Below are 23,666 nucleotides of genomic sequence, written 5' to 3' on the forward strand. Positions count from 1 at the left end.
TGCACACAGTCAGACCCCAGGCGTACTCACTGTGGGGAAAAAAAAAGAGTAAAATATATGCAGTAATGGAGGAAAGACCCTATGAAATATGTTAATTGCCAGGTGATTAAGAAGCTTTTCACAGCTCAAGCATTTTCTGGGTGTTTTTCTTGATTAGGAAGAGAGAGCAGTAACAAAAGCTTATTTGTAGCTTTCTGTGAACGATCAGCAAGTCTTTTTAAGGGGTGTCTTGATGTTGTTGTTTGTTTTTTTGCAGTGGAAGCATATTTCTTTAACGTTTTTCTCTCTTTCTTTTTTGTATGGCATTTTAAATAGTTTGCATTGATTCCTGAGGAAAAAAAACAGGGCTTTGATTGTTAGCTAAACAGACTAGGTCAGCTATTTTGAGACTGATTATTTTACATTTTCATATGAAGATGGGATCAAAAAGATGGGAGGATGTATGAAATCTGATAGGAACCACTGTTTCAAAGCAACTCATTTATATCATTATTGTCGTTTTAAAGACTGGATCGAAATATTCCAAAAATAATTGCTTTTGAGTTTCAGATTTGGATGGTGGATGGTGGATTATGATATTGATGTGTCTAAATGCCTCCAGGCCAAACCCAGACTTTATATTTAGGCTACAAGCTTTCTGGTGTAAAAAGACTAACAAAGTTAAACTGCTGTGTCTTCTATATATGTTTGTTTAACAACAGTCTGGCAAATATGACTTGATGGCCAATAATAAAATCTGACTTTAATTAAAGAGCTAAAGGTTAGCCAATGTCCAGATGTGCACTTTATTGGATGTGACAAAAACAACTTTGTCATGGAGGTTTTATATTTTCAGCATGTTGGTAGATTCAAGCCAATTTCTAATACTTTTGTAAAGGCGTTAAGATCAACAGAGCAATGACCAATGGCGTCAAATCATGACCAAAGCTGTCATTTCCTCCATTGATTTTCTTTCTAGTCGGATTGATTATTTCTGGTGTTTCTCAGTGGCCTGTAATCGTTGTTTTTGCTCCTGGGGAGAGACAGGGTAGATAAAAGGAGGTCAGTGGTGCCTCTGTCTTGTCAGATGTCTTTTAAAATGATCTCTTGCTCGGAGCCATTATTCAGCTGCCCCTTACATGTTACGAGCCATTTAGTGATGTTTATCTTTTTATGACACAGTTCTACATTCTGTATCAGCTTTGCCATCTTAAAAACCTTGCCCATTTAGACTTATGGGATTGTCTTGGTATGAGAGGTACATTAGTATCTGGAGAAATTGCTTTATTGCATGACAAATAATGGAATGGTTGTATTTCCAAAGTGGTATCAGGTTGCATAATAGTTATAATGATGGATTGTGTAAAATGTTTTGAATGACTAATTATATAAATGTCTTCTCAGTCTAAGCCTTTATATTTTACAGTGACATCAAGTGTTATTGTTACAACCTACTGTACAGCTTACCTTTATTTATTTAGTTGCTTAGCTGATAGCTTTTATCCAAAGCGACTTACAAATGAGGTGCATCACTTGTTGTTTATCATAAGAGCAATATTTGCAGTGCACGATTGTCCGTTTTAGTTTGAATGTAGATTTGCACACAAGCTAGAGCAGAAGTGAAATGCAGAGATTATTTGTGTTTACTAAGAAAGAGAACAATAATAATTTAAATATTTATTTATATTATATTATTTCTTTTTGTTAAGTTATATGTTAAGTGATCACCAATATGCAGAAACCATTTTAAATAGTTTTTCTGCTTTCTGTAGAAAGAAAAAAATGTGAAAATGCATGTTTGTTTACAGAAAGAGAACAAAATTGATTTATTTAAATAAATTAAAAGTATATTTATTTATTGATTTGATATGTTAACGTCATTTTAAATTGGTTTTAATGCTTTATGTAAGATGAGGTAAATGAATAATCATTAGACAATTACAAGAAATAAATAATACACAATGTAAATATTTTATTTATAGTAATGATAGCCATGAAATCCATTACGTTGTTTTTTTTTTTTGTTTTTTTTGTTTTATAAAGGTCCCATGACATGCTGCTTTTTGGATGCTTTTATATAGGCCTAAGTGGTCCCTAGTACTGTATCTGAAGTCTCTTTCCCGAAATTCAGCCTTGGTGCAGAATTTCAGCCACTACAAGCCAGTCCCACAATGAGCTTTCCTTAGGACGTGCCATTCCTGTGTCTGTAGCTTTAAGGACGAGAGAGGCGGGGCAAGGTGGAGGGTGGGGTGTGGCCTTAACCAGCTTGCGCTACCATGCCCTAATGTTGACAGTGGATGTATCGCAATGGCTCGTAGACACACAGTCGTTCAAGCTTTTCAGATTGACCCAGAATCTGATCCGGATGGAGACGCACCGGATGAAGAAGTTGCAACTCAGCGGCTACAGCAGTTAGTTAAAAATATTGTGTCTGTATACGGTACTTTAGTTGGTTTGTTTATGTATGCTGTTTCAGTTATTATCATGTAGCTAATGCTAGCCATAGGCTCGGATGAAGGAACTAAAAAAATACTTCGGTGTTCATTTGTACATCCAAACACTGAGCAACTGTCATGCTTCGCTCGTTTGCAAGCCATGATGTCTCTCGAGGAAAAAAAAATATTACGCTCGCCTCACACGGTAGTAGCTCATTTTCTCATGGGCGGGCAAAGCAGAGAAAGGGGAGGTAACCTTTCCCAGTATGACGACATAAAGGGAAGATTCCAGATTGGGCCATCTGAGCTTTCATTTTCTCAAAGGCGAAGCAGGATACCCAGGGCTCGGTTTACACCTATCGCCATTTCTAGCCACTGGGGGACCATAGGCAGGCTAGGGGAACTCATATTAATGTTAAAAAACCTCATAAAGTGAAATTTTCATGCCATGGCACCTTTAATGGTTAACCTAAAAGGTATTAATCAAAAAGCATGTCTAACTAATTGAAATCATGAAACATACAAAATTTAACAGCAATTTATTAAAAGTAAAAAAAAAAAAAAAATTAAGGCCCTATGAAATACATTTCTTTTCTCTCAAATTCAGTTTTATTTTTATCAATATATAAGTAAAATGTTTCTTAAAAATAATATTTTAATATTTTTTTAGTAGTAGTATCATTACAATAAATAGGTACAATAAATGGCAATAAATAGGTTCTTTACATTTCTATTAAAGTTAAATAACTGAACATAAACGTAGGAGCCAGAGAAAAATGCTAATTTCAGAAGAACAACTCTTCATATTTCTCTCAAAGTTTCATCACGTTAAACCGAACTTTCATTTTGACGGGTTGCTGTGAAGGCCTTTATGATGATATATTTCTCAAACAAAATGGTAAACTGTTAATGAAATGACTCTCAGAGCAGTTTTAGAGGTTATATTCATTTGTTCAAGTGCTCATGTGTTGAAGCAGCAGAGGCTGGAAAAACTGTGAGCATCACGCACACTTCAGTATCTGTATTAAACGAAACCGTGCGTCTGCGCCATTCATTCACACAGAGACACGCGAAACATGCAGGATTCATATATCATTTTGCAGCTTAACATTCACAGACTCTAGTCCATATCACGTTTTGATTTAAGTGTACTGAGCACTTTTGATTTATTCACCAAATAAATTTTTTTTTCCAAAAATCATTCCAGGCTATACAGTGAATTCAATATTTGCGGCCAGATTCCAGGATTTCGACTGCATTTTCCACATCACGGAAATCATAGAGCTCTATAATAACTAATAATATGATGCCATATTATTTATTTCATGCAGTATTTTATGCAGTATAATCTTTGTTTTAGACTAAAACTGTTAGGCTAAAAATGCTATAAAACGTTGAGTAATGTCCAGTTAATTCTGAACATAAATGACTAGTCTTATCTAAACAATGTTTTAACCCAATTGTTAGTATGCTTATTATGCAGACAAGTGTTTTTTAATTATTTTTTATTTGGTAAACACATTGGTGCTGTGGAACCTTTTACCTTTGAGTTTTCAGTTCAGATTTTTAACCACTAAGTCACACCTTGAAAATTGAAAATGTGAAAATCTGGCACCTATAAAAGCTTAATCAATGAAAATAATCGCTCGGTAGTGCTTATCCAATCATTCGTGTTTGTTTTTGAGTGCTTTAGTCTATGAAGCTCTGGAACAAAACTACGTGGTTTGACACACATTTCAGCTGTAATTTTCTCATAATTATCCCAGATGTTTTCTTCCTGGAATGTGTCCCTCTCTGAGCTCTCTTTGTTACGGAGCAGCAAAACAAGTGTGTGAAACGTTGACCAGTATCTGTTTTTTAGCCGTTGAGGACGTTAGCTAGATAGAAGCAGCATTCTTTTGATGTTGTTTTGACTGAGGCGTGTGGGATGGAGTAATTTTGTTCTTGTTTATGAGTCGAAGACTTTGTCTTTCTTGGTGTATAATGCACCTTTAGCCATTTTCTGGTTCCTGTGTAAGAAATGCCAGCCAAGGCAGCGAGCGACTTTTTCCCCTCTGTGTGGGAGAGCAGAACGTCAGTCCTTGGATAACTCACAGGGAGTCTGTTGTAGAAAGGTTGCCAGGGTCACGCTGGAATACCCAGCGCACTCGTTTATTTCTTTCGTTCTTTCTTTTCGCTGCTGTTCTCTATAGCGGTCTTCTTCGAGTGCTGGCCGTCTGGAGAGAGAGAAACGGGGCACACTGAAGCCTCTGTTCTCCACTTCTTCATCTCACATTATCTCCACTTTGGCCTAAATATCCACTATTCTTTTTTATATTTTGTTACCATAACAGGGAAACTATTTTGGCTGCACTGCACAGACAAAATAGTAAAACCAACATGACAAAGAATCGTGATAAAATTGTGATATTTCAAAAAAAATCGTGATATGATATTTTTGCCATATCGCCCACCCCTAACGTCAAATTTGAACTCATACATTCTCATAAAATGGTCGCAGTCTAGAGCCCTGCAGGTAGCAATATGCCATTCTTTGACGTGTGTCATGGTACTCTCATGAGCGTGCGTCAAAAACTGACAGACAAGAGGAGAAATTGTTGAATAAAGTCGTTAGTTTTTTTCTTTGCACACAAAAGTATTCTCGTAGCTTCATAAGATTATGCTTGAACCACTGATGTCACATGGACTATTTTAACCCAAAATGAACCTTGTCATAATTTCTCACCCCCCACGTGTTTCTAATTTGTATACGTTTCTTTTTTCTGTTGAACACAAAAGAAGATATTTTGAAGAATTTTGGTAACCAAACAGCTGACAGTAGCCATTTTACTTAGTTTTTGTTTTTTCCCCATACAATGGAAGCCAATGGCTACCGTCAACAGACTGGTTACCACCATTCTTCAAAATATCATCTTTTGTACTGAATGGAAGAAACTTCTGTTTGGAAAACTTAAGGGTGAGTAAATGATGAAAGTTCATTTTTGGGTGAACTATCCCTTTAAGAAACACTATATCTCGCCTGTTGACTTCATAGGTCTCTACCCTACTGTGTTCTTTCTTTACACTGCGATTAACTCTCCAAATTGGTGGTTGCAGGGCTGGGTTCGGCTTCCACATTATTTATGCATGATCGTGAATCTGCTGGTCATGTTTCTCTAAATGTTTCAACAATACTGATCAGACTCTGGGCACCTCACTCTCTGCCACCTTGTTTGCTCTGATAATGGATCCTCGGATGGGTTTCCCTGAACACTGCAGCGAAGGGAGGCAGGCACCGAGCCAGAGCTGCTTTTCCATCTCTTGTTTTCTTATTTAACCCATTTGTTGTGCTCACATCTTGACAGCACCACTGCAGATGAGTAATGTCTCACGTAATGTATGGTCCCCAGCTTTGACTGCTGTCAATAGTTAAAGGGAAGTTCACCAAATAAAAATAGTCATCATTTACTCACCCTCATGGTGTTCTAAACCCGTATGACTTTCTTCTGTGGAACACAAACAGTTGGACATCCTGGTTACATCCTGAGTATAATTTATGTTATGGTGTTTGTTGTCATTTTATAGTTCGTAGTCCCTGTGCTCTTTCATTATATAGAAAAGAGTGGCCACTGGTCAGAATATTTTATTCGGCAAGGATGCATTAAGTTGACCAAAAATGGCAATAAAGATGTATGCAATGTTGTTTATTTCAGTTTCAAATAAATGCTGTTCTTTTGAACCTTCTAGTAGTATCATATATTAAGCAGCACAACTATTTTAAACATTGATAATAATAATGCATGTTTCATGAGCACCAAATCAGCATATTAGAATAAGGATCATGTGACACTGAAGACTGAAGTAATGATGCTGAAAATTCAGCTTTGCCATCACAGGAATAACTTAGATTTAAAATATATTAAACTAGAAAACTCTCATTTAAAATTGTAATACCATTTTGCTAGTTTACTGTATTCAAATAAATGCAGCCTTTAGAGGCTTTCAGATAAATTAAAAAGTGTGTGTGTGTGTGTGTGTATATATATATATATATATTTATTTCTGCCCCCAAACTTTTTAATAGCATTATTAGGTTTGGAATGACACGAGGGCTGGTAAATTATGGCAAAGGTTTAATTTTAGGATGAACTGTCCCCTTAAATCTGGATGTTCTGTAATGTTCCCAAAACAGAGCGGCTAGAGTTACTGATGCACAAGCCATTCAAACATGTCGTCGAGTTAATCACAAAGGCTTTAGTCATTCGGTCCTGAGAGACTGCATTCCAGCGCTCTGAATAGCAAGTCCTGATGTCGAGAGACTATAATACAATTACTCACATTTGTGTGTTTGTGCTGGAAAATGCTGGAACAGCTGGTCAGTCCATAGATCAATATTAAGGTAGTATTAGTGGAAGCAGGACCAGCCATTGTGGCCTGGACGGGAAGCCCTGAAGCTATGCGTGTGTGACCATGATTGTTTTTTCCTTCATCTGGTAAGCCTGTTCATTTTCCTCAAACGACACTTGTAACACTCACTGACACTAGCTACGTTTCCATCCAAAGTTGCGAATTTAAATTCTGCACAAAATTGGAATATTATTCCAATTTTATTATTCCCATTACGCTACAAGTGTTTATATGCATTTGAAAGCTTTTTAAAGTTTGACTTGTAAACACTTTAGTCTGATGTACGATGTTTAGTCCATTTAAACAAACTTACTTTTAGCTTTTCTTCCATGTCAGTTCACCCATAATGCCTCAGTCACAAAGCAAACAGCAGCGAGTCAAACAGAGGTCAGATGTCCTCAAGACTCACAGCCACTTGATGGGATTAAACCAACAGGTTGATTCTTAAGGATTAGCAGCATGTCTTGTGAGATTAGAGGAGTGCATACATAATCTGTAATCTATAAAAACCTTTGACTGCTTTTCATGTTTTCACTGATTTTAATAAAGCATTTTGAGACAAACGTTTGAGGTCAGTAAGATTTGTTTTTTGTTCTTTTGACAGAAATGAATGCTGCTTCTTAGCAAGAACACATTAAATTGTTTAAAGTGACAGTAAAGATATTTATAATGCTATAAGATTTCAGCTTCTTGTACAGTTTTTACGAAAAATATTAAGCAGCACATCTGTTTTCAACATTGATAATAATAAATGTTTCTGGAGCATCAAATCAGTAGAATGATTTCTGAAGGATCATGTGACACAGAAGACCAGAGTATTCAGCATTCAGATTTAAAATGTATTCAGATAGAATTTTGTTATTTAAAATTTCACAATATCAAAAAATTAATTAATTAAAATAAAAAATCTTATCAACCCCAAACATTTGAACAGGAGTGTTGTAGTGCTGCATATTGCATAATTTTACAGCTGTAGTTACGTTTTGCTTTGCTTAGTTTAAGTTAAGCTATTCTGCAGAAGATAAGTTTTGCTAGCGGACATAAGCAAGAATATACCTGGTCTCTGAAGCAGCCTTGTGTTAAGTTATTTATGTTTAAAATGGATAACCGGGTGCAAAAGCTCCACGTTTTGTGCTTGTTTACTATGAATAGAATGTGTGTGTCTTTGCTTCTTTTAACCTGACTGCGCAGCAGGGCTCTTAGCTTGTGAGTGGTTTCCTTCAAACACATCCATGAAAAAGCCTATATTATAAGCCTCTTTCACACATGGAAACTGTTAAATTGCTGTATAATTTCTGGAAAAATAAAACTTAACAGGTAAAGAGACCGCATGTTTTCCACAAAAGCAACAACGTTCCATGCTGTACACACAGAATTTTCTATTAGTCTTAGTTTTTAACGTTGCAACATGTAACTGTCTACACACGATGCAACAAAGCAACCATTGCAAATCATTTTTCCATTGTGTGAATACTTCATAATTAGTACAAGGCATCAGCTTACTGTCTGAGATTTGTCGCTTGCTTTACGCAGTCGCTGCTTCCAGTGTAGTCAGAATCACTGTTTATAATAACTTTTATTGTCTTTAGTCATGTTGCATCCCATTCCCATCATCTGCGCATGGCATAGACACAGTGCAAAACTGGATTTTTTCACACTTTGCACCAATATAAGACTATTAGTCAGACATACTGCCAAAGCCAATATCATTTCAACAGGTCCTGTTCACACATGACCTCTAAATGGAAAAATGTAATTAAATTTGCTGCGGAGGCGCCTACTGTCACATTTCCCCTCAAATAGATGTGTGTGACCTCTCAACTCTGTCATAGATGAGGAAGGATGAGAGCTGTAGACTTGCTCTGGGGCTATTTTACTGGATGGATAAATGGATGTTTGTATTTTAATGATGATTAGATGTTTTGTTTGCCTGTTTTTTTTTTTGGGTGGATACTTGCATGACATTTATCCTGTAGAGGATAAATACTGTGATACATTTAAAAAATGGAGGAAAAGCATAAAATAATTTTGGACGTTTTGGGCAAACCAAGCTTGGAAACTGGAAAAATGACACTTGGGCGGACATGCAGACTATTATTGATTGATCAATTGATTCGTTGATTGATTGGATTCCCTTTAATGCCACTCAGAATCAATAGCACACACATGGGTGTTTTTAGCCATGCCACAATTTAGCTCCATTTTAGGTCCATGGAGAGCTATGTTTTTCACTTGGTTAAATAAAGGTTACTGCTTCTCCTACTAGTAGTAATTAATTGGAAAATTAAGCTTCTGTCATTATTTCGTCATCTTAATTTTGTTCAATATTTGGGTAAGCTGTTATTTTAAAGGAGGAACAAGAATTTAACTTTACACAAAAGTTGAACTCTGTAAGGGTGTTAAATGCTAAAAGTTGTATTGTTAGTGGGATGTTTGCCTCTGTCAGCAAGCAGTGCCAATTTTAAAGTACTATGTGGTGTCTTACCCTGCTTGGTGAAGCGGTGATCATAATCAACAGCTTCCTGTTGTCAAAGTTGACTTCCTTGCTTGTCACGTTAATTTTTTTGTAAAAATGAGTGAGGGGTCGCTTACTGTATCTCAGTTTCATTACATGCAGCCTGTAATTTTCAAATGCACCTGAGGATCCTGATTTACAGTGTTCAAGGTGCAACTAAACCCTTGATGAAAGTGGGTTTGTTTTTTGTTTAGTTTTTTCAGTTTGGAGAAGGATTGTGGTTTGAAAAAATTGGTTCCGATGAAGGGAGTGAGTTTAAATTGTCTACATGGCAGAACATTATTCATCTCAAGCCCTTTGATTGAGGAAGCTGTTTTGGGGTTTAAAAAAAAAAGTATGCGAGCCGCCTGATTATGTACTATTAGTGACTTTTAAACTGGATTAGGATCAACTTCCCCTGTTCACATCAGAGCCACAGCTCTTTCTAAAGTGAAATCGCCACCCAGTGATACACGTTTATTAAAGGAAACGTGGGAAGTCAGACTGCGGATTAGTTGTTGGCACAGATTTGAGTTATGTTTGGAATAGCGTGCTAACTTATTTGTGCAGCATATTATATGTACCGTACATTTCTGTATAGCCATATTATTATTTTTATTATTACTTACTACACTGAAAAAATGACTTTAAATTAAATTTCACAAATAATTACAAGAAAACTGTGAATAACACACTGAATTAAAGTAAGTAGAAAAAAAAAAAAAAATATATATATATATATATATATATATATATATAAGAAATATTTTCTTATAAACTGTATATCATTGTTATTATATTAATATTATTATTTATTCTTGGAACACGATTTACAACTTCGATTAAATTTTTTTACAGTCTACAGCTGTGTAAATGTGCTATATGCAAAAGAATGGTTTATTTTATACTATTATACTATGTATTATTATTTTTAATTAGCTTGTTTATATATTTACATTTTCAGTGAAATTTTTAGTTTAAATGGTTCTTTTAGTATTAATATTTAGGTTTAATTAATGGTTATTTCAGGTTTAGTTTTAGTTTTATTTTTTTGGTGCAATTTTAGTGCAACATACTCATACTTTTAATTATCATCATTGTTGTTGTTAAAAAACAAAATGATTGTATTTATTCCTGAGATGATACCTGCTAAATTAAACATGCAACATCAGGTCATTTACCCATGTAGCATACAACTATTTGAAGATTTTGCATACTGTGTGCTGTTTCACAGGCTGTTTATTAAAAACTGTAAGCATTTAGCATGATAAGCTATATATGCTAGTATTCAATTCCAGTTTTTATTCATCATCCTTTGTTGTCATGGTCAGGAGCATCAGTACATACTGAATGTCACTAGTGCTATTCCAACATAAGACGACGAGGACTCAAATATTCAAACCTCAGCACATGTCTGTTTCATAAGTCTGCATATTTCATAGATGTTCAGGACATGTCTGCATAAATCAGACATTCAACAAAGGAATAAGTACTAATGAACCATCTACAAGAGAAGGACATCATTGGCTTTGTTATATGCAGATTAGTTAATCTGCATTAGATGAATATTAAGTTGGAAGTGCTGTTCTGAGCAGCCTGCTGTGTCTCTCTCTCTCTCTTCTTGACCTGTCTGTGGGGGATACTGTAGACCACCCTGCAGCTGAATCACATGTGATTTTTCAGGGCTGTAATTATTAAGCAACCACAGATTGCGAAGAATATTTGTCGCAACCTTTCAGGACGCCCGGGGGTTTCTCATGTGTGTCACCTTGTGTTAGTGTTTGTGAGTGTGTTTGTGTCTGTGGAGTGTGTATCGGTCTGCATGTAAAGACAATCTCCATGGCAACCGGGCGAGGAGTGTCAAAACAGGGCCTAGAGAGGATGGTTTTCACTGTGGCTCGGAGAGAAAGGCGTTAGCACAGTTGCTTGCTCGGAGAAGAGCAAGAAATAAACTAGTGGAAGTGCATACAAACACACTTGTGTTTCTGTTTATTGTTGCACTTTAGTCTTTCTGCATTTGTTGCATTGGGGTTGAATTGAAGATCTGGTCTAGTAAAACCCAGGTTTAGGGTTTGGATCAGGGGTGATCCTTTCTGCCACCATTGTCACTTAAAATTAGACTGTCCCTTTAAAAACTGTGAAGTTGCAAAACAGAATATTGAAGTACATTTTACACGAAAATACCATTTCAGTCTTTCTGCTTTAAACTGAATGCGTTATTTGCTATTTCTTAGTAATTATTTGTGAAATTTAGCAGTTTCTAAGAGAAAATTGTTACACCTCCAGTTTTTTCTTTTCAGTTCCTTTTGCGTAAACTGGGTCTGTTTCAAATGACTAGAAAACGCACTCATTGAAGATACAGTAAATGCACCCTGTTTAATGAAAGCAGACTGTACAAAATGGGAAGATTGATCCTGAAATATCGATACTTCCGAAACTGATGTTATATTTAGACTATTGACCCTCACATGATGACACTTACACTAATGTTTTATTAGTAATTTATCATGAAAATCATAAAAGCAGGTTGGATACTGTTTATGGGACATTCATTATAACTTCAATTAATAAAATGTTAAATGATTATGTTGATTTGTTGTTAATGTTAAAAACAGAAGTATAATCACTATTTTTATTTTAAAGTCATCATTATTAAATGTAAAATGTTAAATATAATATTAACTATACTATGGCATTAAATCTGTTTTTGTGGCAAAAATAGTAGGCTATATTTATGTTTAAATTGTATAAATTGTGTGATGTGTGTGTGTGTGTATATATGTATATGTGTGTGTGTGTGTGTGTGTGTGTGTGTGTGTGTGTGTGTGTGTGTGTTTTGTTTTAAATTATACATTTATATTCATTTTAAATCGTAGATGATAAATATTTAAATTGTAAAATTATGATAAATTATATTTTACAATTATAAAATTACACAATTAACAATATTAAGTCTCATTTGTGTATGCATTATTTGCCATCATTAAAAACATCACATTTTTATTACATATCAGCCCTTGAAAAATCCAAATTGGTCACCCACTACTCTATCTTATAATCTCCTCCTTTCTTTTACTCAAAATCATCATACATCTGTACTGATGATGTCCCTCAAATGTGTTTGTGTGTGTGTGTGTGTTTGACTTCTCACATTCCAGGACCCTCCGCATCTTCCTGTATGCAGCTTTAGGTTTGTGGCATGCAGAGAAGCGAAGGGGTGTGTGTGTGTGTGTGTGTGTGTGTGTGTGTGTGTGTTTGTGTATGTTTGACTTCTCACATTCCAGGACCCTCCACATCTTCCTGTATGCAGCTTTAGGTTTGTGGCATGCAGAGAAGCAAGGGTTTGTTTGTTTGTGTGTGTTGGTGTGTGAGGGAGGGGAGCGGGGTGCTTTAATGCTAACACACTGCACCGTCCCCCTGCATACCAGTGAGAGTTTAGAGTGTGTGAGCCAAAACCACACAGTCAGACCAGCTGCGTTCAACATGCACACACTGCACATGCATGTCCGGTTTAGAGCTCATATCAGCAGCATTATCTGTCACCTTGTGTAATTTATTGTTTTTAGTATCACATGCTTGTTCTGTTAGTATGGCAGAGCTTTGAAGTGTTGTGCTTCAAGCAGGCGGGATTTCTTGTCATTTATGTCTTTGATAATGAGAATAATGACAGGAAGTGAGCCACAAGACTCGAATGGTGATAAAATGAACCAGACTCGACGACATTTGACACAAATGAAAATGAGTCTGTGAAGGATAGATGTACCGTCAAGTTTCAGTAGGTCTAAGGCCACAGCTAATTTAAAATCTAATTTTTTTTCCTTTTTTGAAAGACATATTTGAATTGTCTTGTACTCAGAAATTTTTTTGGATTTGTTTTATTAGTGTTTATTTTTATATGTGTATATATTTGGGGGGAGTTTTAGACTCCCTAGAACCTTGGAGGTTCCTGGCCCCTATTTTTAGTAGAGATTAATTCTTGCGATTAATTTCAGTTTATTACTTCCCAAACCTTTCGCTGTGTTCAGTATGTGGCCGCATCCTTGTTTTCATTTGCATCAAATTAATGTGGCATGAGTTCTGACTGAGGTCTACAAAGACTCTGAATTCTCTTCTGCTCTGTGGAAGGAGTTCGCAGAGGTTGCATGTGTGTTTCAGAAAGACATCTGGCCTGTGAATTTCTGTCGTCCCATCCAACATTCCATCTGAGAGAGAGGTACAGAAAAGGAGACACCAAAAACAGACAGAAAGATGGAACAGACTCCTAGCCAATGACAGACGACCCACAGATGCCACTTGGCATTGCTCTGTTTGAATTGGCCTCTAAGACGTGAATGACCAAATCTCTCAGATCCCAGAATTCAAATTTATGGCATTTTATCTTATTCGTTTTTACTCAGAAATTACATATACAGTGATGCAGGAATCATGATTCCGTTATTATATACGTTTGCATTGCACAGCCGTCAAGAGGACGGCGTGAATAAAGAGAGAGCAGGGGGAGGGAGAGAATGAGAAAAGGGGGGGGGAAATGGCACAACGATGTCATAATCACAATCGCCAAGCCGGGCCGTTGCCATGGAGACAGAGACATGTGAGCAGGCCCATGGCATTCACAGTGAGGGTGCTCCGACCTGCTGTTCACTTCAAGCACTGAGAGAGAGGGAGTATTTTTAGATAAGAGATGCAGCGATCTGCGGAAGGGAGGAGTGACCCAGAGAGGAGACGGAGGTGTAAGAGAGAAATAAAATGGTGATGTGGTAGATTAAATCTAGCTGTGATGGAAAATCCTGATGGTAGCTGATTTTACCTGGTTTCTAGGTGGTCTAGATGGCTGGGTTTCAAGCTGGAGCTGGTGACCTTGGACCAGCAAAAAAAAAAACAGCAGTCATTTTTCAGAAATCACCTTGACGACCTTCAGCAGATTTGGGCCAGATTTTCCAGCAGATGAAGATAATATCAAATGTAATGCATGTTATGAAATCTCAGAATTGTATTTGGTGTTTTAAGAAATGAAATAGATGATACTTTATTCGTCTTGTATTCATTTCCCTGTCGTTAACAGTCTGTAAACAGTCATTATGACTCATGCGCTATATTCCATAGCTTCGTCCCAAATGACGCACTGCTCTATGCACTCATACACTATGTACATATGCACTATGTACTTGATCGTGTAGTGTATAGATTATATAAGGTTATTTTTGTCATTCATAAATGGAGTCTGATTGCCCCTCCCCCTCTGCTGCATATTTAAAGCTGTGAAAGTTGAGTGCATGAATTACTACTACTTTCTTTTTTTTCTTCTTTTTTCTTTCTGTTTGCATTTCCAGTGTGAACGCACTACTCGCACAGTTTATACTAGGAAACTTCATAGAACAGTATGTGATTTGGGATGCACCACGTCTTCTCGAGCTATACGATAGCTTTGTGTGAGAAACAGACTCAAATTGAACTCATATCAGTGGGCTGTTAACCACTGTGACTAAATCGTTGAGTCAGTTTAATAACCAGATCAGCTTTTTTGAGGAAGTTCTTTTGAGGTATTCATTTATAGTTCATTCATAGACTTGGATATGGTGAAAATTATATAGCTAGACTTTGATTATATAGGCCTAGACTTTTATGGTGCTTTTTATTCTTTTTTTAAGAGCTCCTGTCACTCTGAACTGTGTTTTGTAGTTCAAAAAGACCTACATAAAATGTTCTGTTCCACAAAAGAAACGGAAGTAATAATTGAAAACATTTTCTTTTTGGGGGTAAACTATTCCCTGAAATGAAAGGAATGAGAGAATATAATGTATGTACAGGGTGAGTAGATGAAATAAGAGGAAGTGAGTGGTTGTGAAAGACCAGCTCAGTAGGATGGGGTGGGCTGAGGAAGTTGAATATGACTAAACAAAAATGAAAAGAAAAGAGAAGCTGAGGAAAAAAGCCAGTGTCTGCAATTTTGCTGCATTATGTCCTCCTCTACCCAGCTATGATGTGCACAATTTTCTGTAGTTTATCCAAGAAAATAGAAGTTGACAGCAGCACCAGCCGAGAGACAGATGGGAAGTGATCACTGTCGTACATTTCTTCCATCAGCAGTTTTTGATATAATTATGATTTCCCACGGCAGTAGAGCATGGGAAGAGATTGAATCAGAAAAAGAAATGAGGGGAGGTTTTTTTAATCATTTATCTGTAAAACTCTGCCTTGTTTGAAATAACCGAGTTTGTCATCAGTCAGAATTTTGTTCAGAATGAATGATTAACTTTATCTGTATTAAGCAGCATTAGTGGAAGGAAAAATCTAGTCAGATTTCACCATGTCTGTAATGTGTAGTAAGTATATTTCTAAACTTGGGCTGTGGTCTGGAACTATTTCCAAATCTGTTATCATGTAATAAAATGTAAAAATCAAATGAATGACTAAATTTGTCAGTTAATGAATTAATCACATTACTTTAATAATCATATTGAAGTAATATACGAGTATATAAACCGTATATAAGCACAGAATCTTTCAATATTTTTGAACAAATCTGCTGAATGATTGGGTTGAGTTAATGTTTCAATGATTCGCTCACAAGTTTCGTTCCAAATGAGTCTACGTTTTTGAACAAATCTGTTGAATGAATAATTCAAGCAACTCATTCGCTTGTCACTTGTCAGCACTCACTTGGTAGCGTCAAATGGAAAAAGTGGCTTCCTGTATTTTGCTACTCTGCCCTCAATGCTTATAACATGGGCTTTAGAAAGAAAGAAAAAATATTTAGATCAAAGATGACCCTAAACAGGAAGCTGTTACCACCCAGATATTCAGCAGATGTACACAAGTGCTGTCTGAAGACTAGTGGGTAAACTGTGCTTCTTTATATAGAATGGCACTCTTTTTCCGGCTTACTGTTGTAGTTCTCAGCTATTATAAATGAGCCCACAGTGATACACCCATATGCTGCCTGCGGTTTCAGGGCCCCAGTCTCTCTGACGGAGAACATGATGCATGACTGTATCTGTATAAACTGCTGCTTTAGCTGCACGGTTAGTGGTGCCCAGAGCTATAGGGAAAGAACAATATCTTCACTGAAGAAGATGACTTAAGCTCTGGACTGTTTTGCCAAAGGTGTGTAATTTCCACTAACTGTACCAACTGAAACTCTGAAATAATGATTGTCTCCCATACACTCCATCTGTCTGACATTGTTTGGCGTGTGAAAGTAGCATGGCCCAGTTAGCGCCTGCTGGTAGATGTCATAACTGCACCATCTGGACCCAGAAAGCTTCTTTCTCCATTGATAGCCATTCAAATAGCTGTGTATTCTGATAAAACAATGGTTTTTGTAACTTATTTATTTACTTAGTTCATTTTATTTTTGAGGACTTAAAGTAATGAAATGAGACTGCACACGCTACATTTTTGACACCATCGTGACATTTTGACACCATCCCCAAAAATGTAACAATATTTTTGAATAATTAACTTAAGTAAAAAAATACTTTTTAACCTTGTATTATTGTATTGTATTATCATAAATATATGATCTTTTCTTGAAAATGGTGTAAATTTTAAAGTCCATGTGAAACCAACATTTCTAAAAACTTGGAACATGTGTTTTAAACTACAATTTTACAAGATCTTCAGTCTTGTTTCTTATTAATCTGTGCTTCTGATGTTCATGTCTTTCTTTCTTCAGTTAAAAAGAAACAAAGGTTTTTGAGGAAAACATGAATTGCAGGATTTTTCTCCATATAGTGGACTTCAACGGGAGCCAACTGGTTGAAGGTCCAAATTGCAGTTTCAGTGCAGCTTCAAAGGATTCTGCAGGATCCCAGCCGAGAAATGAGGGTCTTATGATCAGCCAATTCCTAAAAAAATTCAAATGTATATACTTTTTAACCACAAATGCTCATCTTGCACTAGCTCGACCTCACGCATTATGTAATCACGTTGGAAAGGTCATGGGTTACGTAAGCGGAAGTACCGACCCAGTGTTTACAATGCGAACATGCAAAGAAAGTCAAACGCCCTTTACAAAAAGCTAAAGGTAAGGTAACAGTGTCAGATGAATTTGAAGTTGGAGGAGAAAATGAGATGGAGTTTTTTGCTACCCTACCCTACCTTTTTGAACCAAAGTACACAGACGAAGAACTAACCACACGTGACTTTTTTTAACGTGATTACATAATGCGTGAAGTCGCGTACGCACAACGTAGTTAGTGCAAGATGAGCATTTGTGGTTAAAAAGTATATATTTTTTTTAGAAAATGACCGATTGTTGCACTAGATAAGACCCTTATTCCTCGGCTCGGATTGTGTAGAGCCCTTTGAAGCTGCACTGAAACTGCAGTTTGGACCTTCAACCCATTGGCTGCCATTGAAGTCCATTTGTATTCCATCTGTTGTTGCTCAGTGAAACAATATGCAGCTTGAATATAATCCAGGTTAGGAAACGATATAGACCCTGTCATGGTGACTAACTCTATCTGAACCCAAGTCTCCTGACAGCCAGTGTTAATTAATTCATAATTCTTACAGTAATTGTTACTCTCAGTGTGGATGACTTACTGCGTCTCTTGCAGAGAAAAGCAAAAATACAATTTAAAATACTCTATACATTAAATTTCGACTTTGTTTTCCCAGGTCTTCACCACATACTCGAACGAGGACTACGACAGGCGTAATGATGAGGTTGACCCCATGGCGGCTTCGGCCGAGTATGAACTGGAGAAGAGGGTGGAGAGACTAGACCTTTTCCCCGTTGAGCTGGAGAAAGGTACTCGACCCGCCAATGGAGTTTTCCTGACTAAACCGTGTGTGTTTTTAGAGTCTATGTGGTATGTTGTCTTAAGGGTCCTTAACTTCCTGTTTCTAAACAAACTGACTGAAGCAGCTTGTTTTGCTCTGTAAAGTAAGCAGCTTTTGCTGATTAGAAAATCAGTGGGGTCAGGCCCTCTCTCCTAAAGCAGTCTGGCGGTTACCATAGCTACCGTATGTGAAATATCACAGCGTAGACATAGAGGAGTTGTGTTCAGCTGTGTAGTTTTTATATTGCAATGGTAATATTTGAAGTTACAACCAATCTGGACTAAAAAAAAGTCATTAGGAATAATATAATTACAAGAGGATTATTTAGAGTCAAATGTATTTATAATTGCTAACTAATTATAATCTTAAAATCTGCTCAAATGATTTACAATCACAGGATTAGTCACACTAATTCCAGCTCATTATCCCAATATTTAGTTATTGCCTTCTAAAAGCCTTAAAGCTCTTTGAAGTTTGCAGTTACAATTTCAAGCTGTTATTTTTGTATTTATTTTATTTTAATATTTTTGGTTTTAATTTCAAAGGTTAGTTTTAGTAATTGTATTATGTGCTTTTTTTTTTTTTTTTTTTTTTATATATTTCCATATAGCTTTAATTTATTTGTATTTTAGTTTTAGCAGTTGTAGTACTTTAGCTTAAACTTATTTATTTCAGTGAATTGTCAAGGCAGCATTTCTAATTTGCTTTAAGTTTTTTTTTACTTTAAGTTTTTCATCTAATATTTATATTTAATTTTATTTCAGCTTCATTTTAATTTAATTATTTTATTTTATTTTATTATTTTAACTTAACTTGTTTTAGTGTTTCAATTAACATTAACACTGATTTAAAGAAAGTTTTGTTATATTGATCTTATGACTATCTGGGTAAAAATATAATTGATTTCTGTCAATTATATCATTTATTCACTTTTTTTTTTATACATGTCATTATTTATGCATGTATAACACAAAAAGAGACATTTTGACAAATGTTTACGCTGTTCTTTTCTACGTAATGAAAGTATAGTGAGCAGGGGCTGTCAAGGTCCAGAGAACACCATAAAGCACCACTAAAAGTAGTTGATGTAACTCATCCACTATATTCAACATCTTCTGAAGCTTTGCAATGACTTTGCATGAAGAGCATACTGAAACTTAAATGTTATTTACTGAAAAATGCCGTAGCTCTGAAATCCCGACTTTTTTTACGCCTCTTGTGCCGGGCTTCAGGCCAATTTTCACATCATAGTTCAGACGCGGGCCGAGCCTTGGGCCTGTTTTAGGGTTCTCCTTATTTTTATATTTAGACATCCATCAATTAGTGATGAAAAAAAAATTGCCACGCTGGTGGAAACAACACGAGACCGTGCTACCTCGACTGTCAAGAGAGGCTCGACAGTGTTTAGTGTCCAGCAGCAGCAAGCGTGCCGTCAGCGCAGCTGAAACGTTCTGCGTTCAAATGCATACAACAGGCTAAGGCATACCGCAAAGCCCCAGCAAACATAAATGCCATGAATGAGTCTATGGGAAATAGTCAGGAGATATTTGAATTATTTACTAATAAACTAGTGTTTTCTGAGTCCATTTTGCAAGGATGAAGTTGCAGATCCTGACTCGCCGTCTCCTCATTAGACGCGCCTTTTAGAGAGAAATGCATCTTTATGGATTATGATTATGATTATAATGAAAGAATTTTTGTTTTCGATTTGTTTTATTTTGTTAAGTAGCAATTTAAAGCTTTCTATAGATATATTTATCATGTCCGTGAGGCATGTATTCGCTGAGTTTCGGTTCATTTTTGTGAAGCGCTCCTGTTCAAGACCGAGACGGCAGAAAGCGCATCATGTTTGTTTTCGTTGTTTTATAAAAGCATTTTGTTGATATTGTGAGTGCACACAAATAAAAGTAGACTCTTTACAGTTTCGAAGGATGTATTACGCTTACCTTTATGAGCAAAAATGATGGCGTATCCACTGAAAAAAATGCAAGTGAACGCGCTGGCGTCTCCATGTCCTGCAAAGCGCGCTTTCTCTGCACAGACTATTGGATACAGCGCACATTTATCTAGGTTTAACATTTAAACATTGTTATATGCTTGAACTGTTTTATAGATTTTATTTTAGGCAACTGTTAGTAACACCATGATTCCTTTCATACAGATAAAGACGGATTGGGAATCAGCATCATCGGGATGGGTGCCGGCGCAGACATGGGCCTGGAAAAACTGGGAATCTTCGTCAAGACAGTGACGGAAGAAGGAGCCGCCCACCGAGATGGAAGGTCAGTTAGAGAATTACAGGAGTTGAGTGAAAATGAGAGTGAAGAGAAACTGGGATTCCTTTACCTTCTGTCAGTCTGTACTACCAGACTTTCATCAGTCTGCAAAATGGATTAAATACCAAATTCACAGAGGAATCACCAGACATGCAGTGGAAACTGTGAGGCTGATGCTTTTAGACAGATATGAGACCACATTTAAGCTTTTGTCAAGGTGAATAGTGTCCATGGTTCTGTTATTTATGAAACAGAAGTGTATCTGGAGTTACACTTGACCGAGTATTAGTCAAAACATATGTGCATTGATAGAGTAATGGAGTTTATTGATCTATAATGAGTAGAATCTGACCTTGCAATGGCATTTGAGCTCTTCAGACCCTGGAGTGAGTCATGGAGGTCATAGAGAAGCTATTTCTGTCTGCCAAGCTCAAGAGGTTTGAAAAATGACAGCAGTTCAGCCTAGAGAAGCCCACTTTTGCTTATGACGTTCATTTAGATCGCAGGAGATTCAGCTAGTGTTAAGGATCTTAATAAAAACTCATAACGTTAGTTATTTCTCTCCGGTCTTGAGTCAGTAGGTCCATGGTGCATTGCAGTGGCTTCTTCCTCATTTTGGCATGACAGTTAGAAACAGTCCACCTGGAAGCCACAGGAGACATAATAATCTAATAAGCCAGTGCTGAAATGAGCCGTCGCCACATGTGTGACAGAAGTGCTTAGATATCGAGTGGGACAGACTTCAGCGCTCAGAAATGACCTCATCCTCACTCTCTGGAACCTCATTGGTGCTCCTGCTGTCTATCAAAGTACATCTGCCTTGGCAAACAGGCTCTTTTGCACGGGGCTGGATAGTTTGACTTGTTTTATGACTGAGAGGATCGATCGATCATTTTAACGACTTGGAATACAAGAAGAGGTTTAGTTAAGTGAGGCACTGATTCACTGCTGCTGTTGGTCAGTTTTCAGACCGAATAAATGATTCCTTTGGCATTTATTAGGTCCTTTACACATATAGTGATGAGATTGATCAGTATCTTGGCACAAGATGTAGCAGCCATTTTACAGATGCACTTTTCCTCCCTGAGCTGTTATCCTGGTTATTTGTCCTTTCGATAGGATCCAGGTGAATGACCTGATCGTGGAAGTGGATGGAACCAGCCTGGTGGGCGTGACCCAAAATTTCGCTGCATCGGTCCTCAGGAACACCAGCGGCACTGTCAAGTAAGAATATGAAACATAGACTTCATTTAAAATCTCACAGTTCTCAAGTGAAGATTTGATCACGTCATATTATATTTTATTATATTATATTATATGTGTGTGTGTGTGTGTATTGTTTTTTTTTTTTTGTATTTTATTTACTCATTTATTTAATCTAAAATACAGTCAAAACAGTATTTTAGAGAATTATTATGAAATGTAAAATAACGGTTGTATATTTGAATGTATTTTAAAATTTAATTTTTTCCTGTTCTGGCAAAGCTACTCCAGTCTTCAGTGTCCATGATGCTTCAGAAATCATTCTAATATGCTGATTTGCAGCTCAAGATACATTTTTTAATTATTATTATTATTATTATTATTATCAATGTTGAAAACAGTAATGCTGTTAATGCTTTTATCGAAACCTTTTTTTTTTCTAAAAAATGTAAATGTTTTAACTGTCACATTTGTTCAACATACTGTGTCCTTGCTGATTAAAAGTATTGCTTCCTTTTTAAAAAAAAAAAAGAAATTTTTACTGATCCCAAACTTTTGAATGGTAGTGTGTGATTCAATTACATATATAACAAGGAAAATTATAAAATATTCACTCCAAAAAAATCAGTCCATTGCCACATTTAGAAATTTCTGTATCCAAACAATTTTTAAAAATGAATAATAAAAAAACTTTATATCATTAGAGATTGATAATGATAATGAGTCCACTGTTCCACTGCTTCTTTGTTTTTTTTTTTTAAACAAAAATTAAAATTAAAAACTTTAAAAATTCAGGTACAGGTTTAATTTCCCTCTATTTAATCCAGCATTACCTTCTGTCGTCTCATTTGGCTTCAGATACTCACTGACTCACTCTCATCTCTAATATTGCCCTGACAGTGCTGTGTATCGAATAGATTGCTGCTTTCTGTTACTATGATTTAACAGATCTAAGACCTGTGTGGTTGTATCTACAGTCATGATGAGGGATTGGGTAGTTGTGGCATTTCAAACAAGCTCACGCATCTGTGTCCTGTTTTCTCTTAAGCTGTTCTGGCTAGGCGTGGATGGTGCCTGATTGTAGTGCAGGGAAATGGAAAATGTGATTAATAGACGAGGCTTAAGCCCAGTGGGAGAGAACATGTTTAATAATAACTTTTATTTTTGTGGAATACCTCAGCACAGAGGCGACTGACAATCAGTTGCTTTTAAATAGGATGCAGTTGAAGGCATACAGCAGAATAGTGATAAAGTTTTTGAGCCTTTTAGGCTTTATAATGCAGGTCTTTTGCTTCCTGTAAACCATCACAGTAGAGAACTCACTTAAGGAATGACAGCTGGTTCACTGGGTCATATCTGATTGGCTGGTGTTTGTGTTGCAGGTTTGTGATTGGCCGGGAGAAGCCGGGGGAACAAAGTGAAGTGGCCCAGCTGATCCAGCAGACACTGGAGCAGGAGAGATGGCAGAGAGAAATGATGGAGCAGCGCTACAACCCCTACATGGAAGAGGACGAAGAGGTAAAGCTTCGTCAGATGCACCATCGAAACTTTAACAGGCAACTTTTTCGGTTTGTGACCAATGCAGATTCAGTATAAGTAACATGGGATTTAATTAAATAAATATATGCACTGCGTGTTTCAGAGTGAAGCGCAGCACTGTGTTCATTTACAGTGGTTCGCAGTAAATGCTGCTCCACACAGACTCATCTCTGCATCTGCTCTGAGTTTGGGTGGCTGTAACATGCATTTGGAAACGAACCACGTGCCAGCCATTAAAAATTAAAAAATTAAGACATAAAGACATAAGCCATAAATATTGTGAATTAGTATCCAATTTAAAATAACTCTTTTATATTTGAATATATTTTAAAATGTAATTTATTCCTGTGATTTAATTTTCAGCAGCCATTTCTCCAGTTTTCAGTGTCGCATGATCCTTCAGAAATCATTACTGAGAAGCGTTTGTTACCAAATAGAAGCTTTAATGATTTCCTGCAGTTTTCCATCAAAATAAAAGTTTAAAAATGCCATAAATATTTGTATTGTAATTTTGCTGTTGTAGTTTAAAAATAAAATAAAATTATAAATTAAATACTTATTTTATAG

The 23,666-nt window shown here is 36.4% G+C and overlaps 1 protein-coding gene across 1 annotated transcript in view; it reads left to right on the forward strand.

The window, feature by feature from the left end:
* The window catches only part of ppp1r9ba (protein phosphatase 1, regulatory subunit 9Ba), a 44,517-nt gene that overhangs the window by 8,929 nt on the left and 11,922 nt on the right, over window positions 1-23,666 (forward strand). The window contains exons 3-6 of the mRNA XM_058769772.1: window positions 17,917-18,049; window positions 20,243-20,363; window positions 21,477-21,581; window positions 22,943-23,078. Of these exons, the coding sequence (XP_058625755.1) occupies window positions 17,917-18,049; window positions 20,243-20,363; window positions 21,477-21,581; window positions 22,943-23,078 (495 nt within the window). The remainder of the gene's footprint in view (window positions 1-17,916; window positions 18,050-20,242; window positions 20,364-21,476; window positions 21,582-22,942; window positions 23,079-23,666) is intronic.

Source organism: Onychostoma macrolepis, chromosome 03 (assembly GCF_012432095.1).
Source record: "Onychostoma macrolepis isolate SWU-2019 chromosome 03, ASM1243209v1, whole genome shotgun sequence".
NCBI classification, from domain to species: domain Eukaryota; kingdom Metazoa; phylum Chordata; class Actinopteri; order Cypriniformes; family Cyprinidae; genus Onychostoma; species Onychostoma macrolepis.